Here is a 19,965-nt window from a genome sequence, read left to right on the forward strand (position 1 = left end):
TGCAGCGGCTGCGCAGCGGCTGTCCCATCAGCCTAATTTTTCTCTCCCAGCAGCTGTGCATGTGTAGAGCTGCTCGATTGCGGCAGCAGGAGTTGGGAACAGTTGGGCGGCCGCCGGCCACTGTAGGGACCAGCCCAGCGGGAACCGGCCCGGTGTCCTGGTGGCCCAATCCGCCCCTGAGACCATGTAGCCTATTTTTCAGTAGCTCCAAGTTTCCAGCGGATTTATTTATCGCAGTGATAAAATGTCCCTCATCACCACAAATTATTGCTGTGGCTGCTAAGCGATAGTCAGCAGTGGTAGCAATACCAGCTGGAGTGATAAAGGGTCACTTCCAGCATCTCCAGGTCAGCCTATGGCGGTACTGCAGGTATTTGTCCCCAAAAAAATAATTTGAAAATAGATTTAAAACAAATAAATAACTAAATAAAATAAAAATAAAAATTTTTGTTCAAGTATCAAAAGTTTTTTTGTTATAAGTTATATAAAAAACAGAGAAAATACAAAAAGTGTAAAACATAACCTTATAAAATGCTGTTTCAACTTTTGGCCGATAATAGCAGCGTTAACACTGGCGGCAATCCTTTATTACTGTTGGCAGTAGGGATTTTAGAAGGCCTTTGATAAATTCTAAACCTAAATACAATAATTACAAACTATTATGAATATAGAAAGTCTTTTAGATGTATTCATCTTGTCATTTATTCTGCTGCTAAAAATATTTAAAAAAAAGCTGAAAAATTTAATTTTGCTCCAATTCAAGGGAAATTTTGGTTTAATCAGAATCAAATTTACCTGTAAACTAAAAAAAAAATCCCACCTGTAAGTGACAACTGACCTGCCACTGACAATATTCTGTGATGTAAGACACATTATGACATCACAGAACTTTACAGTACGTTATAAATAGAGGAGCCCTAGCAGTCCTGCCCATTCGCCATAGTAGCCTTTGCAGCTATGACGTTTTTCTGTTGCTTTAGCAAACAAAACCTCTTTATGCATCTCCTGGAGACAAAGGCCCTGATTCAGAGCCGGATGCAAGTGGCTGCTCGTTCGATCCGAGCGATGTTTGCCCAACTGCGCATGCGTACGGATCGAAATACGCATGCGCGAACCACTCAGTGCGGCCGAAAATCGTGTGCTTGCAAAATAGCGAATGCCTGCTATTTTGAGTGACAGAATGAGGCGTATGTGGGTGGTAACAGGGGAAGGTGCTTGAAAACGGGGAGTGGAGATCCGATCGCAGGCGTGCTTAAAGGTCAAAACGGGCGTTTTATGGGTGTGCATATTTAAAACAGCAGCGTCATTGACCACGTCACTGGGTTATTTTATAACCAGAACTGCTCGCAAAATTGTGGTAGCAAAAACCAACCACAAGAATAGCGAGCAGCTCATACCCTGTTCGATGTACTCGATTAATCTAATAAATAGCGGACATGACGTAGGATGCGAGCGGCCAGGGGGCGTATTTTTTAAAAAAAGAGCGCAAGTTTTGTTCGCTCGTTCAGACGTAGAGGCGTGAACAGACCGCAAACAGCGAACGGTTCATTTGAATAGCCACCTCTTGTTTTAGAACGAACGACCTCAAATAGCGAGTGGCTCTGAATGAGGGCCAAAGTTTGTAAAACCTTTCGCTCTACCACACTTTAAGCGGAGGATCAACAAAGTCCTGGAGAAAAAGCTCCACAACATCACATCCGAGGAGCTGGATGTCCTCCTCACGGACCTGATCTCATTTGTGGGGAGATCAGCATCCGGCCGTTTCCAGCGGCTGAGGAAGGACTTCATAGATATTTGCGTGAATGCAATATCTTACTGGATTTTCGTGGGGAACAATGACCCTGAATTGGTGAAGCTGTTGCTGCTGAAGACCAGTCAGTACACGAAGGACAAAACCAGCCCTCTGGCCTTTGCATACAGGTATGTACAAAGTCCCGCCCATCTAGTCACATGCAACACAGGTGGGAGGGGCCTGTTTATTCTGTTCATACAGTCAGACGCGCTGATTTCTGAGAGGGGGATTCCACGTGTAAAAGGTTTAGGTGGAGATTCATTTAAGCTTGGAGACAGATAAAGTGGAGAGCGATAAAGTACCAACCGATCAGCTTCTAATTGTCTTTTTACAGGTTGTGTTTGAAAAATGACAGTTAGGAGTTGATTGGTTGGTAGTTTATAACTTTCCAATGTATCACTTTCCAGAGCTTAGTACATAAAGTACTTATATAGTTGTGTGAATCTTTATATAACAAATTAATTAATTACAAGCTTTGCTAAATCTCCTCCTAATAATACAAGTACATATAAGGGGGTCAACTCATATCACAAGACAAATGCAAGCTTTAATGAGCAGGCTCCATCTTTTAACTTATGAAATATATGGTTTTGGCTACATACGTAACATATTAGGTGGCTATGTACTAAGTCTTTGAGAGAGATAAATTACCAACCAATCAGCTCCTAACTGTCACATTACAGGCTGTGTTTGAAAAATGACAGGTGCTGATTGGTACTTTATCTCTCTCCAAGATTTAGTACATAGACCTCATAATATTTTACAGTTCTTCTAAATTCTCCTGAAATCTCAGGAAAAAAAACAAACAAACCAGAAAACCCTGTACGATTAATACCATGATTATAACTGATATTTCTCCTACACCCTAATATGATGCTGTTTGCCATGTCATTCACACAGTGCCTGGGACCTGCAAATGACATAATGACATCACAATACAGCACTTATGGGTCCTGGGAGCAGATCTACAGAACTGCGACTGAAAAAAAAGAAAGGCAAAAATAGTTTATTACATTAGATCCAAGAAGGCAGCCAGTTGTTATCACTACCCTCAGCAGAGGACATAGGTCCTCATTCAGAGCCGTACGCTCTGAGCAGAGCGCACGCTCTGAATGAGGGCCGGGCTCCATGAAAATGGAGCGTCCTCCTGGACGCTCGTATAGCTGTGGGTCACCACCCACAGGCTATACGAGCGTGCATTGTGATGGCCGCGATGGTCGTGACCATCGCGACCATCGAAATTGCGAGCCGGAGCCTGCGGTTGAGGTTTTCAACCGCAAGCTCCGGAGTGATTTTGGCTCTATCAGAGCCAAAATCACTCCCACTGACATCACTAGTGATGTCAGTGGGCCGGCTTCCGACGGGAGGCGTTCACGTGTCAACATTGACAGCACGCCCCCTTTGATCAGACACAACGAGCGAAGGACTTTCCTTCGCTCGTCGCGTCTGGCGCATGCGCACGACGGAGCTCCCTCCGTCGTGCGCATGCTCAGTCCATAACATCGACCCACTTGCGAGCGGACAGCCGCTCGCGAGTGGGTCTGAATCAGGCCCATAGTTGTTTAGTGCAGAGGTTCCCAAACTCGGCCCTCAAGGCACCCTGACAGTCCAGGTTTTAAGGATATCCATGGTTGAGCCCAGATGGTTAAATCAAATTGATACTAAATAAGTCACCTGTGCCCAAGCATTGATATACTTAAAACTTGGACCATTAGAGCGCCATGAGGATGGAGTTTGGGAACCTCTGGTTTAGTGTACGAGAGGGTGACTGCTTTCATGCTGGTACACAGTGGTGCTGAGAACAGCATTTACACAGGCTTATTTCATCCATAAGGCAGCACTAATAAAATACCCAACACATTGTCCCAATGAAGAGTAATTCATCTATAGAGACAGGAGTTGGTTATTTGTTAATGAACATATGATTGTATGTGCATGGTACTTGTCACATCAATATTAATATAAGTTTGTTTAATTCTCAGACCCTTTAAAGAACTATTTGGGTCAACCGGCTGGAGAGAAGGAACACCTTTACAATGGGCGGCACGTTGCAGGAAGACTGAAGCATTCAAGTATCTGCTGCAGTACGGGGTGCTGGAAGAGGAACAATACCCACTTGGCATTGTCGCCAATATCCTCACCCACCCAGCAAGGGATAGAGTCAGGCAAGACGGGTCAGTCATCCGTGTGGCTGGTGAAGCGAAGATCTGCCTCCAGCTCTGTGCCAGGGTGCTCCCATCTATTCCTGTCACCCAAATAGAGGTAAGTACACCCATACAGCCACTTATACATAGTACATAGTAATGATTATAGAGCCATATGGGCACAGTGATAGAATATCAGGGATTTATGCATCAAACTGGCTTAGCTCCTTTTTGAAAGCGGTACAACCAAACATTATATACAGATGCAGTAGACTTTAGCGTACAAGTCACAGATATCCCCAATTAATTGGTCAGCGGAATGAACAAAATACTGCAATAAAGACTGACACAGTCCCTAACAATGGCACACCCCCGCCTAAAGCCACGCCCCTCCCCACATCACCGCTCAGGAACGCCTATAGGACCCGCATAATACCCAACATACACTTCAGTCACGGGGGAGGACATTTATCAGACATGTAGCACAAACCAATGTAACAAATGAAAGTGTAAAAGCACAGCACAGTGTACATAATGTACTTAGAGCCGCATTTGCGATTGGCGTCTATCCGGAAAGCGGCGCTGACTCATACCGCACTCTGATCGCCATTAGTTCTCTTCTCACCTTATATCATTATTACAGTTACCTATTTACTTTTTGTTTTAATGTAATTACAGCTTAAATGTTAGCATCTGTCACAGCTCCAATCAGCTCCTCCAATATCACTTTGCTTGTCCACTGCCCAGACGTCATATTATACCCAGGTCCAAATAATGGTATCATACTGAGATTATCTGCTCACTTTTGCATACTGACAAAGCCGGTGTTTGTATACGCAGTGATAGAGTTTAATGTTCTGTAATAAAAGAAGTCTTGTTACAATATAAAATACATATATATATTTTTTTTTTTATAAATGTCCAGGCAAGAATGTGTTACGCAATTCCCATCATTCCCAACTGGCAGGACTACATCCCACCAACCGGAAGCAGAGTTCCCTGCAAGCTGGCTCATCTCTGCAAGCTACAGCTCCGGAAACAATTGCTGCAGACGGAACAGCTGCCAGATGGGATATTCAGCCTGGAGTTCCCCAGCTCTCTGAAGGGGTATTTACATTTGGAGCAGTAACATCTGATGCTGATGACGTGAGCAAGACCTTTCCTGGAGTCACCCTGCATCATGGGTCGCCACCTAATTATAAGCGCACCTGTTCCTTTTCCACCCTGCGTCAGCCCTGGTTACAGTACTCCGGACACGGGGGATCACATGGCTGCTTCATTCAGGTGCAGAGCATCATCCATCGGGGTCTTAGCCCACGTTTCCGGGTTCGGCATTGTCATGTCAACACCTGCAGCTGACTTTGTCTCCAGTGATCTGCCCACTCACAGAGCACATTGGCATCAGTATCCAGTAACCTGCGCCCACAGAGCATACCGTATCAAGCACCTCTCCAGCTACCTGCGTACAAGGGCCATCCTGCATTCATCTCAAGCATTTGTCATCCGTGCTGTCCTGTGTCCCAGCAGGTGTAACATTACGCTGTGGGGTTTCATCTACGCCCTGCTCTCAGCACTGTACAGCGCTTGAAGAGCTGGGGGTAGATGTCATAAACCATTTATCACATAGCAGTCGTATGCTGGGGTTATTATTACGCACCAGGCTCTTCCTGTGACACATGGTGGGAGTGCCCCATTCCGAGACTTTATCCTATTTATTATTATTTCCAAGGCCTCCAATCAGATTGTCCCTGGGTTTCCATGGCTGCGACAGCACAACACACATGCTGACTTGCGCGTTGAAACGTGTTGGAGAGTGATAAGGGGAGTACTATGCTATCTGGTTTAGGGGTCTAAGGCAGCCCAGAGTAGGAATACCGGGGTTCCATCTATCCTTCCTGTAAGGCAACATATGGCCTTTTTACCATTGTTTCCGGTATGGACTGTAACACAATGTTTTTTACATTGTTACAATAAAACTTATGTTTAAGGTTATCTATCTTGCACCTTGAGTTTTTTTTTATATATTTTTCATTATACGAGTAATACCACTCCTCTGAGGCCATAGATGGTCGGTTAAAGAAATCTTATATGCGGACAACACAATATTTTATGTAAGCCACAATGTAAGCAGTCACCATCAGGGTGCTGCTCACTTAATTGCCAGTTCCGGTCTATTTGGGGGAGCATTGCTTTTCTTCCTTTTGGAGTTTGGAAAACTATTGGAAGGGCATTTTTTTCCAATCATATGGTCGGTCACCTGGGAGTTGAAATTAATGTCAGAATTACACTATTGTTTTATTTTTTTAATGCTTTTTTTCTTTTTGCAATATATCTATATATATATATATATATATATATACATATATATATATATATATATATATATATATAAATATATTATTTTCAAATAGTTTTGTACAAACATCCAATAAACAGTGAAAATATATTTTAAATTAGTGTTATATAAAAAAATAATATTCTGAACTGAGAATTTAGAGGAAATTGTAAATTCAACTTACAGTACCTTGGACAATTTTTGAAAAAGAATAGCAAACATACTGTATATTGTTATTCCAAGTTCGAAAAACAACAATTACCTCGACATTGTTATAACAGCGTTTGTAGTAGCACATAAAAAAATAGGAAAATAAAAAGAGAAAAAGAAAAAGAAAAAAATAATAATTAACCTCCTTATACGCCGTAGAGGACTTAAATTCCAACCAAAAACGCCAGAGAGCAGAATTAACGTCATAGTCATGTATAGATCCAACCTGGAGAACCACTCCTTTAATGAAGTTGGGGAAATAGGCCTCCGGTGTCTTTTTTATATTTTTTTATTGCATGTTTCTGGAGGATATTATTAGGAGACCACGTGCATTTTTTTTTCTATTGAAGGAATAAACTTGATCTTCAATTACCGGGTGACCCAACTCCGATATACTAGTTGATGACTAGAATCTGCGTATTACTAGTAACAATACACTGAGTGGATAATTTTATTTATCCCTGCGGGCTGCGGTTCCCTAAACTACGTCACTACAGTCCAGGTTTTAAGGTTATCTATGCTTGAGTCCAGATGGTGTAAGCAAATTGACAGTAGTAGTAATTAAGCTTAACAAAGCTTAATCAGCAGCGAAACATGTCGGCGTGGTGCCTGCTGTGTTAATCAAACTGACATGTGTGCGGTGTATCCAGTTATACATGTGTGTATGTATATATATACAGTCAGGTCCATAAATATTGGGACATTGACAGAATTTTTATATTTTGGCCTCTATTCACCACCACAATGGCTTTGAAATGAAACAAACAAGATGTGATTTACTGCAGACTTTCAGATTTAATTTGAGGGTAATTACATCAAAATCAGGTGAACGGTGTAGGAATTACAACGGTTTCTATATGTGCCTCCCACTTTTTAAGGGGCCAAAAGTAATGGGACAAACTAAACAATCCTAAATCTAACTTTCACTTTTTAATACTTTGTTGCAAATCTTTTGCAGGCAATTACAGCCTGAAGTCTGGAACGCATAGACATCACCAGACGCTGGGTTTCATCCCTGGTGATGCTCTGCCAGGCCTCTACTGCAAATGTCTTCAGTTCCTGCTTGTTCTTGGGGCATTTTCCCTTCAGTTTTGTCTCCATCAAGTGAAATGCATGCTCAATTGGATTCAGGTCAGGGGATTGACTTGGCCATTGCATAACATTCCACTTTTTAGCCTTAAAAAACTCTTTGGTTGCTTTTGCAGTATGCTTCGGGTCATTGTCCATCTGCACTGTGAAGCGCTGTCCAATGAGTTCTGAAGCATTTGACTGAATATGAGCATATAATATTGCCCGAAACACTTCAGAATTCATTCTGATGCTTTTGTCAGCAGTCACATCATCAAAAAAATACAAGGGAACCAGTTCCATTGGCAGCCATACATGCCCACGCCATGACACTACCACCACCATGCTTCACTGATGAGGTGGTATGTTTTGGATCATGAGCAGTTCCTTTCCTTCTCTTCTCTTCCCATCACTCTGGTACAAGTTGATCTTTGTCTCATCTGTCAATAGGATGTTGTTCCAGAACTGTAATGGCTTTTTTAGATGTTGTTTGGCAAACTCTAATCTGGTCTTCCTGTTTTTGTGGCTCACCAATGGTTTTCATCTTGTGGTGAACCCTCTATATTCACTCTTGTGAAGTCTTCTCTTGATTGTTGACTTTGACACATATACATCTACCTCCTGGAGAGTGTTCTTGATTTGGCCAACTGTTGTGAAGGGGTTTTTCTTCACCAGGGAAATAATTATTTTGTCATCCACCACAGTTGTTTTCCGTGGTCTTCCGGGTCTTTTGGTGTTGCTGAGCTCTCCGGTGCGTTCTTTCTTTTTAAGAATGTTCCAAACAGTTGATTTGGCCACACCTAATGTTTTTGCAATCTCTCTGATGGGTTTGTTTTCATTTTTCAGCCTAATGATGGCTTGCTTCACTGATAGTGACAGCTCTTTGGATCTCATATTGAGAGTTGACAGCAACTGATTCCAAATGCAAATGTCACACCTAGAATCAACTCCAGACCTTTTACCTGATTAATTGATAATGAAATAACGAGGGACTAGCCCACACCTGTCCATGAAATAGCTTTTGAGTTGATAGTCCCATTACTTTTGGCCCCTTAAAAAGTGGGAGGCACATATTGAAACCGTTGTAATTCCTACACCGTTCACCCGATTTGGATGTAATTACCCTCAAATTAAATCTGAAAGTCTGCAGTTAAAGCACATCTTGTTTGTTTCATTTTAAAACCATTGTGGTGGTGAATAGAGGCCAAAATCTGAAAATTCTGTCAATGTCCCAATATTTATGGACCTGACTGTATATACTGTGTATATATATATATATATATATATATATATATTTATATTATAGGAGTGTGGTGTTTTGAAAAAAGAATGGACGCCCCTTAAAAGATATATAGTACTTATATAGTTGAGTGAATTACTAGCTTTATATAACAAATTACATTAATTAGAAGTTTGGAGATCACGTGTGTGGGAATTATATGTGACAAACAACCATAAATATATCACAAATCTATTTTCCTAACAAAAATGAAAGAAAAGCGTATGATAATAATCCACAAGTGTAATATTCAACCTGTGCTAAATGAGAAACCAATTAGAACTATTATGTGGATGAAAATTACAAAGTACACTGTAAAGAATTCTGTGTGGGGGACCTGTGTACTAATTAAACCAGTTCAAATAATGGACATAAACTCCGTGTTGAGAATCTGTGCACGCTATTAGAATATCCTCCTGTATGACAATATATATGCCGAATTAAATCAGCTAATTACAGGAAGGATAATTCATATATTTGCTTTAATAAGGATACAATACATAAACCGGAAGAACAGGTAATGATCCATAATTTATGTACACCTCAATTTAGTTTACAAATCCACTCTTTCTCTGTGCCGCTGGTCTATACTGAACTATACAGTGCATAATATATATTACTTTTTCATTATTGACATTACTGAGGCAATTTGGAATTATTTTTTTTTAAATTCTTTTTATTGAATCAGAGACATATAGACAAATTATTCAAGTCAACATTAAGTCAGAAAGAAGACAAATTTGTGGATATAAATTAACAGACATTTTCAATTTGATATAATCAAAATATCAGAACATATACGATACAATACATAAATAACAATGTATTGAAAATAAAATTATTATAAATACTGTAAATAATATAGGTGAAGGGTGCGTCGTGTGGGATATCACTATGGAGCCACTGGAGGATCGTTGTCAAGCAGACGTAAAAGGTACCACGAAGAAGAAAAAAAACATTTAATGAGAAGTTGTTGAGTGATTATTGGGAGTGTAGAAATATAGCTCTCCCATATTTCAAAATTTTTTTCCACTCTAGACTCTTTGTCCAAAGAAGCCTCCACCCAATCCATTTGGAATAAATAATATAACTTCTCTTTAAATAGTGAAAAGGGGGGTGTACCTGGCTGATTCCACACCTGTAAAATGGTTTTCTTAGCTGCCGCGCTAACCGCCAACAGCAGTCTGCGACAACCTTTTGTTATATGTTGATCTTGGGGAAAAAAAACCAATACTGCCCATAAGGGGTCAAATAGCACAAAATTAACAAAATTATCCTTAGTATATTTTTGAACTCTCAGCCAAAATATTCTGATCAGAGGGCAAGACCACAGACAATGAAAAATATCCGCGTTGTCCTCTCTACAACGTCGACATGCGTGTGAAGTCGAGGATCCCATCAGGAAGCTACGATGTGGGCTAATATATGGTCTGTGGTAGACATTTAAAAATAATTCTTGATAAGAGCTAGCAGAGATAATTCGACAAGAGTCATATACATTTTTAAGTAAAATATCAGGTGTGAGTTGGGGGAATTGGCGCAACCATAAGGGCAAACCAGTTTGAAGAGTGTTGTAATCTAAGCTATCTCTCAAAAATAAGTAATGGTGGGATATCGCTTTACATGAAGGTGGAGGGACTGACAGTAAGGCGTCCAAGTTATTGACCCAATCTTTTTCTGAAAAGTATTTAATGACTTGCTTTATATAATGTTGTGTTTGGTAATAAGCAAAGGGAAAACAAGATAAAAACTGAAATTTCTCTACCGCCCTATGGAACGTGAGAGGACCTCTAAGATCGGAATCCACCAGACAGCGCACAGACCCAAGGTAAGAGAGCCGAAGATGCCCCCAACCATTTAGAACCCCAAGCAAAGTTTTAATAGCCCTTGATATATTGGTATAATATAGAGATGAGGGATTTTTAGTTATCTGAACTCCCAGGTATGTAAAACACCCCCTCGCCCAGGTAAAGGGTACAGTAGCATGCCATTGTGGGCGAATGAACCCTGACCATAAATATAAAGCTATAGATTTTTCTGAGTTTACCCGGAGTCCAGAAATATCCCCAAATTCTCTAAGTAAAGATAATAGATAAGTTATAGAATTTTTGGGTTGAGACAGATATAGGAGCACATCTTCTGCAAACGCCGTCCCCTTAAGTTCATTAGTACCTATCTTAATACCTTTAATAGAAGAATCCTGCTGAATAAGATGAAGTAGGGGGTCTAATGATAAATTAAAAAGAAGAGGGGACATTGGACACCCCTGTCTAGTACCTCTATGTAATCTCATCACACCTCCCAATAAACCATTGATTAAAAAATTTGTCTGTGGGGAGTTATAAAAGTAATGTATTAAATTAATAAAATCTTTTCCAAAGGCTCTACGTGACAAAATTGCGAATAAATGGGGCCAAAGAACGGTGTCAAAGGCCTTGTGTGTATCAAGACTTAGCAATAAGTTGGAGGAGGATATATCTTGGGAAGAAACAACGGTAGCAACAATTGCTGACCGAATGCCCTTGACTGAGTGTCTACCCTTTACAAATCCAAATTGGTGTGATTTCAATAAATTAGGGAGAATAGATTGTAATCTATTAGCCATGATCTTTGCCAGAATTTTGAAATCGACATCGAGCAAGGAGATGGGTCAATAGGAGGCCACCAACTGGGGGTCTCTATCGGGTTTAGGCAAAAATATAGTATGGGAGGAGTTAAACGATGGGTATGGAGGGGATTGTCTATGTATTAAATGATATAAATCTAACAAAATGGGGGACACTTCCTGGCGCAGCATCTTGTAGTACTCACCACTAAAACCGTCAGGACCTGGAGCTTTATGAGAGCCTCGACCTGAAATGGTGTCCAAAAGTTCCTCCATCGATATATCCTCCTCCAAACAATCCACCTGATCCCGGGACAACTTGGGAAGACAAGCACTATTTAGTAAACTGTCTTGCCTAGCAATATCTACACTTTCAAAACTATATAATTGTTCATAATAAGATTAAAAATGTGAGGTAATGTCTGTGAGACGAGTAAAGTAGGATCCTGTTGATTGATCTCTAAGAGAATGAATAAAAGTTTTTCTTTGTTTAGGCCTGGCCAAATTTGCGAGTAATTTACCCGGCTTGTTTCCCCACCTAAAATACTTATTTTTAACAAAGTCTAATTTAGACTTGGATTGGGACAAAAGGTAAGACTCTAAGAGACGACGGGCTTGTTTATATGATAAGAACGTTTCATCACTAGGCCCATCCACATACGCCTGAAAAGCCGAGGCCATAGTTCTCTGCAAAGAAGCATAGCGAGCTCTTTCTTCTCGTCGTTTTTTAGCAAGGTAGCTGATAATATGGCCCCGCATCACTGCTTTGGACGTTTCCCAAAACAGAATTGGGGTATCCCAGTGACCGATATTATCGTCTAAATAGTCGTTCCACTTACAGGTGAGGTAGTTTCTAAAGTCTTCTGAGATTGATAAATAGGAAGGGAATTTCCAAAGGCGTGAGGACAACATGTGGGAGGGGTAACATAAAGATACGCTTATAGGGGCATGGTCTGAAATTACGATATCTTCTATGGTCGCATTTTGTACATAAGAAAATATTAATAATATTGCAACTCCCCTAGCTTTGGTGCGAAAGGGGCCAGAAATACATTCCTGGATCCATCCATCCCTTAGAACGGGGGTCATCTCCAGCCCTCCAGTGAGTTTCCTGCAAATCTACTATCTGTGCCTTATTACGCTTTAAATGTGTGGCAATTCTTTTCCTTTTAATAGGTGAGTTGAGTCCTCCCACGTTCCACGAGACTATATCAAGGCCCGAGCTCTGAGGCAGAGACAACGGATCCCGCTCCAAAGAACAGGAAGTCATCCTATACCTCGAGAGGGGAAATAGCTATCAAAGATTAATAGTGTATGGTAAGGCCTCTCCCCATCCCAGCCTACGAGGAGATTCAGCCATGACATAGGGCCCACACAACGCTTCACCTTCATAACATTAGGATTCCATATAAAAAAATCGAACAATAATACCATATGTTGAATCCACAAAATAAATACTACATAAGCAATAAAATGGACATGTCTCTGAAAAAAGCAATTTTCTATTTTTTCAACCAAAAAAAAAATTTAAATGTCTCTTTCGAATATAGAGAAAGAAACGAAAATTAACAATGTTAATAACAAGAAAGCATTACATTTACGAAGTATTGACACACTAGTTAAAGCCAGCGTATAGAACATGAAGTGGGAACACTCCAGGTCCCCAACCTCCAGAAATCTAATACAAATACAAACATAAATCAATATATGATATCATACCGAGTAATTATAAACAAGATTAAACTTCAGGGTGGTGAGCAGATGACCGCGGGGGGGTAGGATGACGCAAAAAGTGAGCCTTAGCTCTATCTGGATCCGTGAAAAACCTTGTTTGACCATCTATGTCAACTCGAAGTCTTGCCGGGAAAAGAAGAGCGAATCGAAGATTATTCTCCACTAAGTGACGACAAACTTTTTTTGTGCCACCAAGGCCAAGAAATCTTGGAAGATTAATATACGGTGGTCTTCTATTATTATTTGGGGGGGTTTTCTGGCAGCTGCCAACATTTTTTCTTTAAACTTAAAATCTAAGAACCTGGCTATTACAGGACGTGGGCGGCCGTTGACTCCATCTCTCTCCGGGCCTAAACGGTGTGCTCTTTCAATTTGAGGTAGGATGGGATCTGTAGATATGTTTAGAGCACGAGGTAGTTTAGTACTAAGATAATATGTTAAGTGTGGGCCTTTTACTGATTCGGGGATTCCAATAAAACGCGAATTATTTATTCGATTCCTATTTTCAAGGTCGTCTAGTTTTTCAGACATCGAGTTTTGGGATTGGGTTTGGGCTTCAATAGTGGCTTGTAGAGAGTGTATAGTGTCCTCCACGTCACTCAAACGTTGTTCAAGACCAGAAATACGGGAGGTATTGGAGTCTACTTTAGTCATAGCCACATCGAATTGTTTGTTTATTTGGGGATGAAAAGCCTTGGTTATCGCCTCCACCATCTCTGCGATTGACGCAGGAGCCACAACAACTCCCCGTTGTAAGTGGGCATTATCTGAGGTATTCGAGGGACCTGAAGCCCCTTGTGAGGATGAGGCTTTGTTGTTTGTACCTCTGTTTCTGCCCATTTTTGATGGAGTTTCCTGTGATATATCACCGGGGTTTGTTAACTTATCAAAGTATTTATCCATTCCACACTGATCGACCAATAAGAGAGGAAAAAATATTGCGGTCACCTGCTATAATATTTTGAAATACCGAAAATTTATGGCATGACAAGTATGATAGTAGACCTGGAGTGGGGCTCCCACATTTAAATTGATAAAATCACTTCATATATTGCACAAGCAAAACACAGTAAAAGATAAAAGAGAGATAAACAGATGAGAAAAAATACAGCAATTGTTATAGCTCTTATGGTTTAAAGAATTCAGTATGTAGAAAGAATGACATATGCAATAATTCACAGATACCACAAGAGGGCAGCCTTGGCTGAGCAATATTGGGTAAATGCAGCAACATACATTATAAATTTTTCTCTGAATTTCCTACCCTTAATCCTCCCGCCCCTGCTTCAACCACAAGTTACCATATAAAATAACAAAGAACAGAAATGAGATATTAGGTCATACAAGCCTGTAATGAATTGTTAGCCAGTACTGGAAAGCGGACTTCTGTGTGGAAATGAGAGTCCAGAACCAATAAGAGATAAAAGTCCCAGACAATAGGTAACACAAAAGGGTAGTAGATCCGTCTCACAGTCCCTTGGAAATGAAATCTCTTGTAGTCCTTTCTTTTTCCACGGCAACACGATATTTGGCCGTCAACGGTGTGGACAGAGAGAAAAAAGGAGACCAAGGGGAGAGCAGAAAGGGAGACAGAGGGATAAAGATCAGGGTACGGAAGGAAACACAAGGAAAGTAAAATAAAAATAATAAAAAGGAATAGGGGCGGTAGAGAACTAAAATGACAAACCAGGGAGGGAGAGACAAGCAGCTAATTTCAAGCAAATATCCTCCGGCCGTCACAGCCAAGTGGGGAGCAGCACACCCCCAGGCAGTCAGACGACTTCTCTCGGGTGCAGGAAAAGGGATCGCAAGACCTAAGGAAAGATCCTCAAAATCCGTGTAGTTCCAGGGATATCAGCAGACCTTCCAAGCACGGAGCAATCGTCAGTAGATCACCGGATAGTATCAGCAGCCACATCCGGGGAAACACCGCCCGAGGAACAGCAGCAATTAAGATGACATGCCGCGCGGCTCGCGGCAGAGGTGTCCAGACGGAAGCTCCGGACGGCCGGCGGGTACGCAGCTCCCGTCCAAACAGAGGACCGGACAGATGCAGCTCCCGTCCAAGCAGGGAACCGGACAGATGTAGCTCCCATCGTGCACTCCCAAGGGTATCAACAGGTCTCCATGCGTGCAGCAGTCTTCAGCAAATCGCCGCCAGCATCCAGCAAAGGACCGGAGCCACACAGATCACCAGCCACACCGACAGTCACAGCTGGGGAGACACCGCCTCAGGGATAGCAGCGGAGGGGGCATCAGGCCACGCAGCTTGTAGCAGAAGTTCCCGGAGGGACGGCCCGGCCAGCAGCTGAGTATGCCGTGGGATTCAGGAGATGCACTGAACAAGCGCACCCCTATCTCCCGGATATCGCGCCCTGGAACTTCAGCCCGCGTAAGTCCCACCTAGTATAAGAAGCGGGCAGCTATTAGAATATCCTCAGGCTATGGTGCAGTATCGGAGGGGGTCGATGATCTCCGCCGCCAATGACTAGAGGAAAGGCCCCGGTTCCGCAACGCACCGCCCGAGTACCCTCACCGCCGATCAAAGGGAGCGGTCACAGGTATAGCACCACCGTATGTTAACCACTTCAGGCCACGACTTCAGCAGCGGGACAATTATCCCAGGTGGGTATAGTCGTTAAGGGGGCTAGCAATCAATGCGATGTGACTCTAGAGTAGGCAGGGATGGCCGTTATAGCAAGAAGAGGAAAGTCTTCTCCCAGCTCTTCGCGCCCAAGATGGCGGGGGCGGTCATATACGCCAGAACTTTTCAGGCTGGATTCCGGTGAATAGATTCTGACTCCAGACCCAATAACTGAAACAAGCCACTCTGTAGTACAGTGGCGTTGCAGTAAGCAGCTTTTGATTGATAAATTCGAGTGAAGAAGCCCAAGTCTGGGTCATTTATAGCATATAAGGCCACTCTAGGTGCCCCGCCCACCGGAAGTCGGCAATTTGGAATTTATTACCTATTATTGGAGAATGTATCAATAGGTCACCTTATAAGAACATATAATTTGTTAATAACATCAACTATCAGAAAGTACAGGGACTTAACCCTTTACATAAGACACTGAAGAGTCTATGTACTCAGTGTCGTACTGGGGCATTATGGGCCCACAGGGAAATGTTATATGTTTTGTTTCTATGTAAACAGGCATCTTCCAGACAATGTTATCTCCTACATGAATAGTGAATACCGGCTGAAGACGCTGCCCAGTGAGGCTCAAAATCCTCAGGGATTCCCATTGCAGAGAAACTACCATATAGGTAATAAAAGACTTTCAAACTGACTGGGGCCCCAAAAACCTGCTGAGGGGTGACACCAAGGTAACAGGAGCCAGGTGCTGCACTGTAGCATTAAGTGCAGCACTCGGCTCCTGACAGTGTGAGGGAGCCGGCACTGGCACCCCCCACCACACCGGACCACTGGGATTTGGGCGGCAAGGCCACACCCCTTCCCAAGTGACCATGCCCCCTGTCCATGAGGCCACACCCCTTTCCGACGGCAAAGGGTATCAAAATTGTGGGGGCCTCTACAAGCCACATGAAGCATACCCCCCTCCCCTCCGTCCCAAACCATGTGGAGACTACTGCTCAGTGGTGTAACCGGCGGCGCGGGGGGGTTTGGGCTGCCGGCCAAGGTACCACCCCATCCTAGTTACCCAATGTAGTGCCGACCGCAGTGAGTGCGGTCAGCACTACACATTTACGCTAGGCTTCCCTGCACCCAGTGCCGGTCCTGTGCTGCACAGCCGAGCCCCTTCCCTCCCCATGAGCGCTTACCCAATAGCACCAGGAGGTGGGTGGGAGGCGGGCTCAGGTTGTGCTTTACACACACATCGCCGCCAGCAGCCAATGAGAGCCAGACAGACTCTCATTGGCTGCTGCTGTGCCCACTGCAAGAGCCGGGCTGGAACTCACTCATGAGCTCGGCCTTCCGGCTCCTGCAGAGCGCGCCAGCCCGGGGGGACTGATGTGCAGACGGCGGCGGGAGCTGTAGCCGGAGCGGGGATTCAGGTGAGTGTATTTTTCTTTTATTTACTGTGTTTTATTTACGGAGTGTATTTGTCCGGGGGGCGACTACTACTGGGGGCACCACTGGGGGCACTGCATCAGGGGGCGGGGTGGACTACTACTGGGGGTGACCTCCACTGGGGGCACTACTGGGGGGGGACCTCTAATAGGGGCACCACTGGGGGGGACCTCTACTGGGGACACTAATAGAGGGGATTACTTTGGGGACATCTACTGGGGACACTAATAGAGGGGATTACTGGGGGGGACCTCCATCGGGGACCACTACTGTGGACACTGCATAGGGGGGACTACTACTGGGGGCACTATAAAGGGCACTGCATAGGGGGGGACTACTGCTGGGGGCACTATATAAGGGGCACTCTACAGGGGGACCACTACTAGGGGCACTGCATAGGGGGTCTACAACTGGGGGCACTATATAAGGGGCTTACTACTATAAGAGGCACAAGAGACACTGCACTAGTGGCACCTCTACTGGGGGCACTGAATAAGGAGGACCACTACAGGGGACACTGGATAGGGGGGACCACTACAGGGGGCACTGGATAGGGGGACCACTACAGGGGGCACTTGATAGGGGGGACCACTACAGGGGGCACTTGATAGGGGGGACCACTACAGGGGGCACTTGATAGGGGGGACCACTACTGGGGGCACTGCATAAGGGGGATTACTACTGGGGGCACTGTATAAGGGGAACTAATGGGGAGCTGCATAAGGGGACCACTACTGGGGGAATCGGTATGAAATACCGCCGGCCGCATGGAGTTCCCGGCAGCAGAAGCCCGATAGCGCTGGAAATCCTGATCGTCGCTAACGTAAGTATAAACTAACCTAACCCTCCTTAGGGGTGCCTAACCCTAACTTCCCCCCCCCAAGTGCCTAACCCTAACCCCCCCCCTTCCCTGCTGAATAAAACACCCGAGGGGGGTGCCTAACCCTAAGTCCCCCGCGGGGGTGTCTAACCCTCCCTCCCCCTAGCCTAACCCTCCCGGGAGGGTACCTAATCCTAAGTCCCCCCCGGGTGCCCTAACCCTCCCCCCCCGAGGCTGTCCGCTCGTGGCGCCCGGCATCACTTCGATCGGGATGCCGGGCACCTGTCTCCAGTGCCAGATTAATGTCCATATGGGCCTGGAGCTGAAATTCATGACGGGCCTATTGCGTGGCGCTGCCACCCCGGGAGTTTTAGGGTTAGGCACCCCTAAGGGAGGGTTAAGGGGGGGGACAGGGGAGGATAATAGTACTTACCTGCCCTAGTTGGGATCTTCATCCTGTCGGGCATCCGCAGTTGGTATTTGAACTGGCTAAACAGCTGCCAGCATTTAAATATCATTCCGGGAACAAGATAGTGTATGCAGAACACGCTATCTGACCATTGCAGGAGCATTTGAAGATGTTTATTGGCTAGCCCTCTTGCATATACACTATCTAATTATTGGCCCGATCAATGTTTCAGTCCTGTGGAGTGTTCTTGGTAAAAGTCCACAGAGGACTGAAATGTTGATCATAGACCTTTGTTCTCTCAATCATGGCGAAAGTGAGAGCCACCGTTCCTGACTGTATAAGTGCCACTCTAGAGGTGTGCACTGTTTGCAGCACCGTCGCTGTTCCACGGCCCTTGACACTGGCAAACAGGTTGCTTGGAACAGCACCCTGCTGCCAGTATCGCTGATGCAGTGCTGCTCAGACAGATACCCCCGGTAGTGCTGCACTTTGCACTTCCAGGTGATAACACTCCCGCCCCCCTGTGCGATGGCATGACGTCATGCACTTAGGCACTATCTTGCCAGGCTGTATTGCCCTATTGTTCCCTCTATATGGATTATACCCCCCCCCACTGACTGCTACTTTATCCCCCCCCACAGACCAACAGACCACTGTTCCCCATTCCTCCCCATGTATTGACTACTGCTTCCTCCCGGGGGGGTGGGAGGGGGTTTATCCCTATGTATGTGCTATACCCCCTCCCCTCCTCCTCCATCAGCTGCTGCTCCCTCCTGAGGGGCTTTATTTCCCACGATGTAGTTATACACCCCCACCTCCTACCTCCTTACTGATTGCTATTTCTGTCTGAAGGCTTTTTTCCTCCCCATGTATATATTATACCCCTCCTCCTCAATGACTACTGTTTACTCCTAGGGGGATTTATTCCCCTCTCTAGGTGGTATGTACTAATCTGTGATGCCATATAAACTGCCTATTATCGGGTACATACACTGTGTGTAGAATAGCGTGTAAAAGGGGTACTATTGTGTAGGGGTACTACTGTGTGTTGTAATGTGAATAAGAGACATTACCACAGTATGTGGTGTAATGTGTAGAGACACTACTGTGTGGTGTAATATGAACAAGGCACACTAGAATGCGGCATAAGGTAAGTAAGAGACACTACTGTGTGGTGTAATTTGAACTTGGGAAGCTATTGAATGGCAACGTCCCTTCCCCACAAGAACACGCCCATTTTTCAGACCGCGCTGTCCATATTTACAGTATGAGGGGGCGCTAGTTCCTTCCTTTGCCAGGGGTGCTCGGACCCCTAGATACACCCCTGGCCCAATTTTCAAGTGACCATGCCCCTTCTGACCACGCCCATTTTCACCGCGCGAGCCTAAGGCGCACGCACATAGGGGGAGCAGGGGCTCCATTTTTTAATTTGTCCTGGGCTACAAATACCCTAGTTACGCCACTTCTACTGCTCCATCCCCGCAGCTGATTACTCACCTGACCTGAGTGAACCAGGTAGAGCTGTTCCCTTCC

At 44.2% G+C, this 19,965-nt stretch overlaps 1 protein-coding gene across 1 annotated transcript; it reads left to right on the forward strand.

Moving 5' to 3' along the window:
* Positions 1-355: 355 nt before the first annotated feature.
* Positions 356-5,065, forward strand: LOC148517734 (ankyrin repeat and SOCS box protein 17-like). Its single transcript, XM_088478327.1, has 4 exons — positions 356-370; positions 1,652-1,920; positions 3,775-4,054; positions 4,904-5,065. Exons 1-4 carry the CDS (start codon positions 356-358, stop codon positions 5,063-5,065), a joined length of 726 nt encoding a protein of 241 aa, XP_088334453.1.
* The last annotated feature ends 14,900 nt before the right edge of the window (positions 5,066-19,965 follow it).

The sequence above is a fragment of the Taudactylus pleione genome, unplaced genomic scaffold, assembly GCF_031769625.1.
Source record: "Taudactylus pleione unplaced genomic scaffold, aTauple2 ptg000212l, whole genome shotgun sequence".
NCBI classification, from domain to species: Eukaryota; Metazoa; Chordata; class Amphibia; order Anura; family Myobatrachidae; genus Taudactylus; species Taudactylus pleione.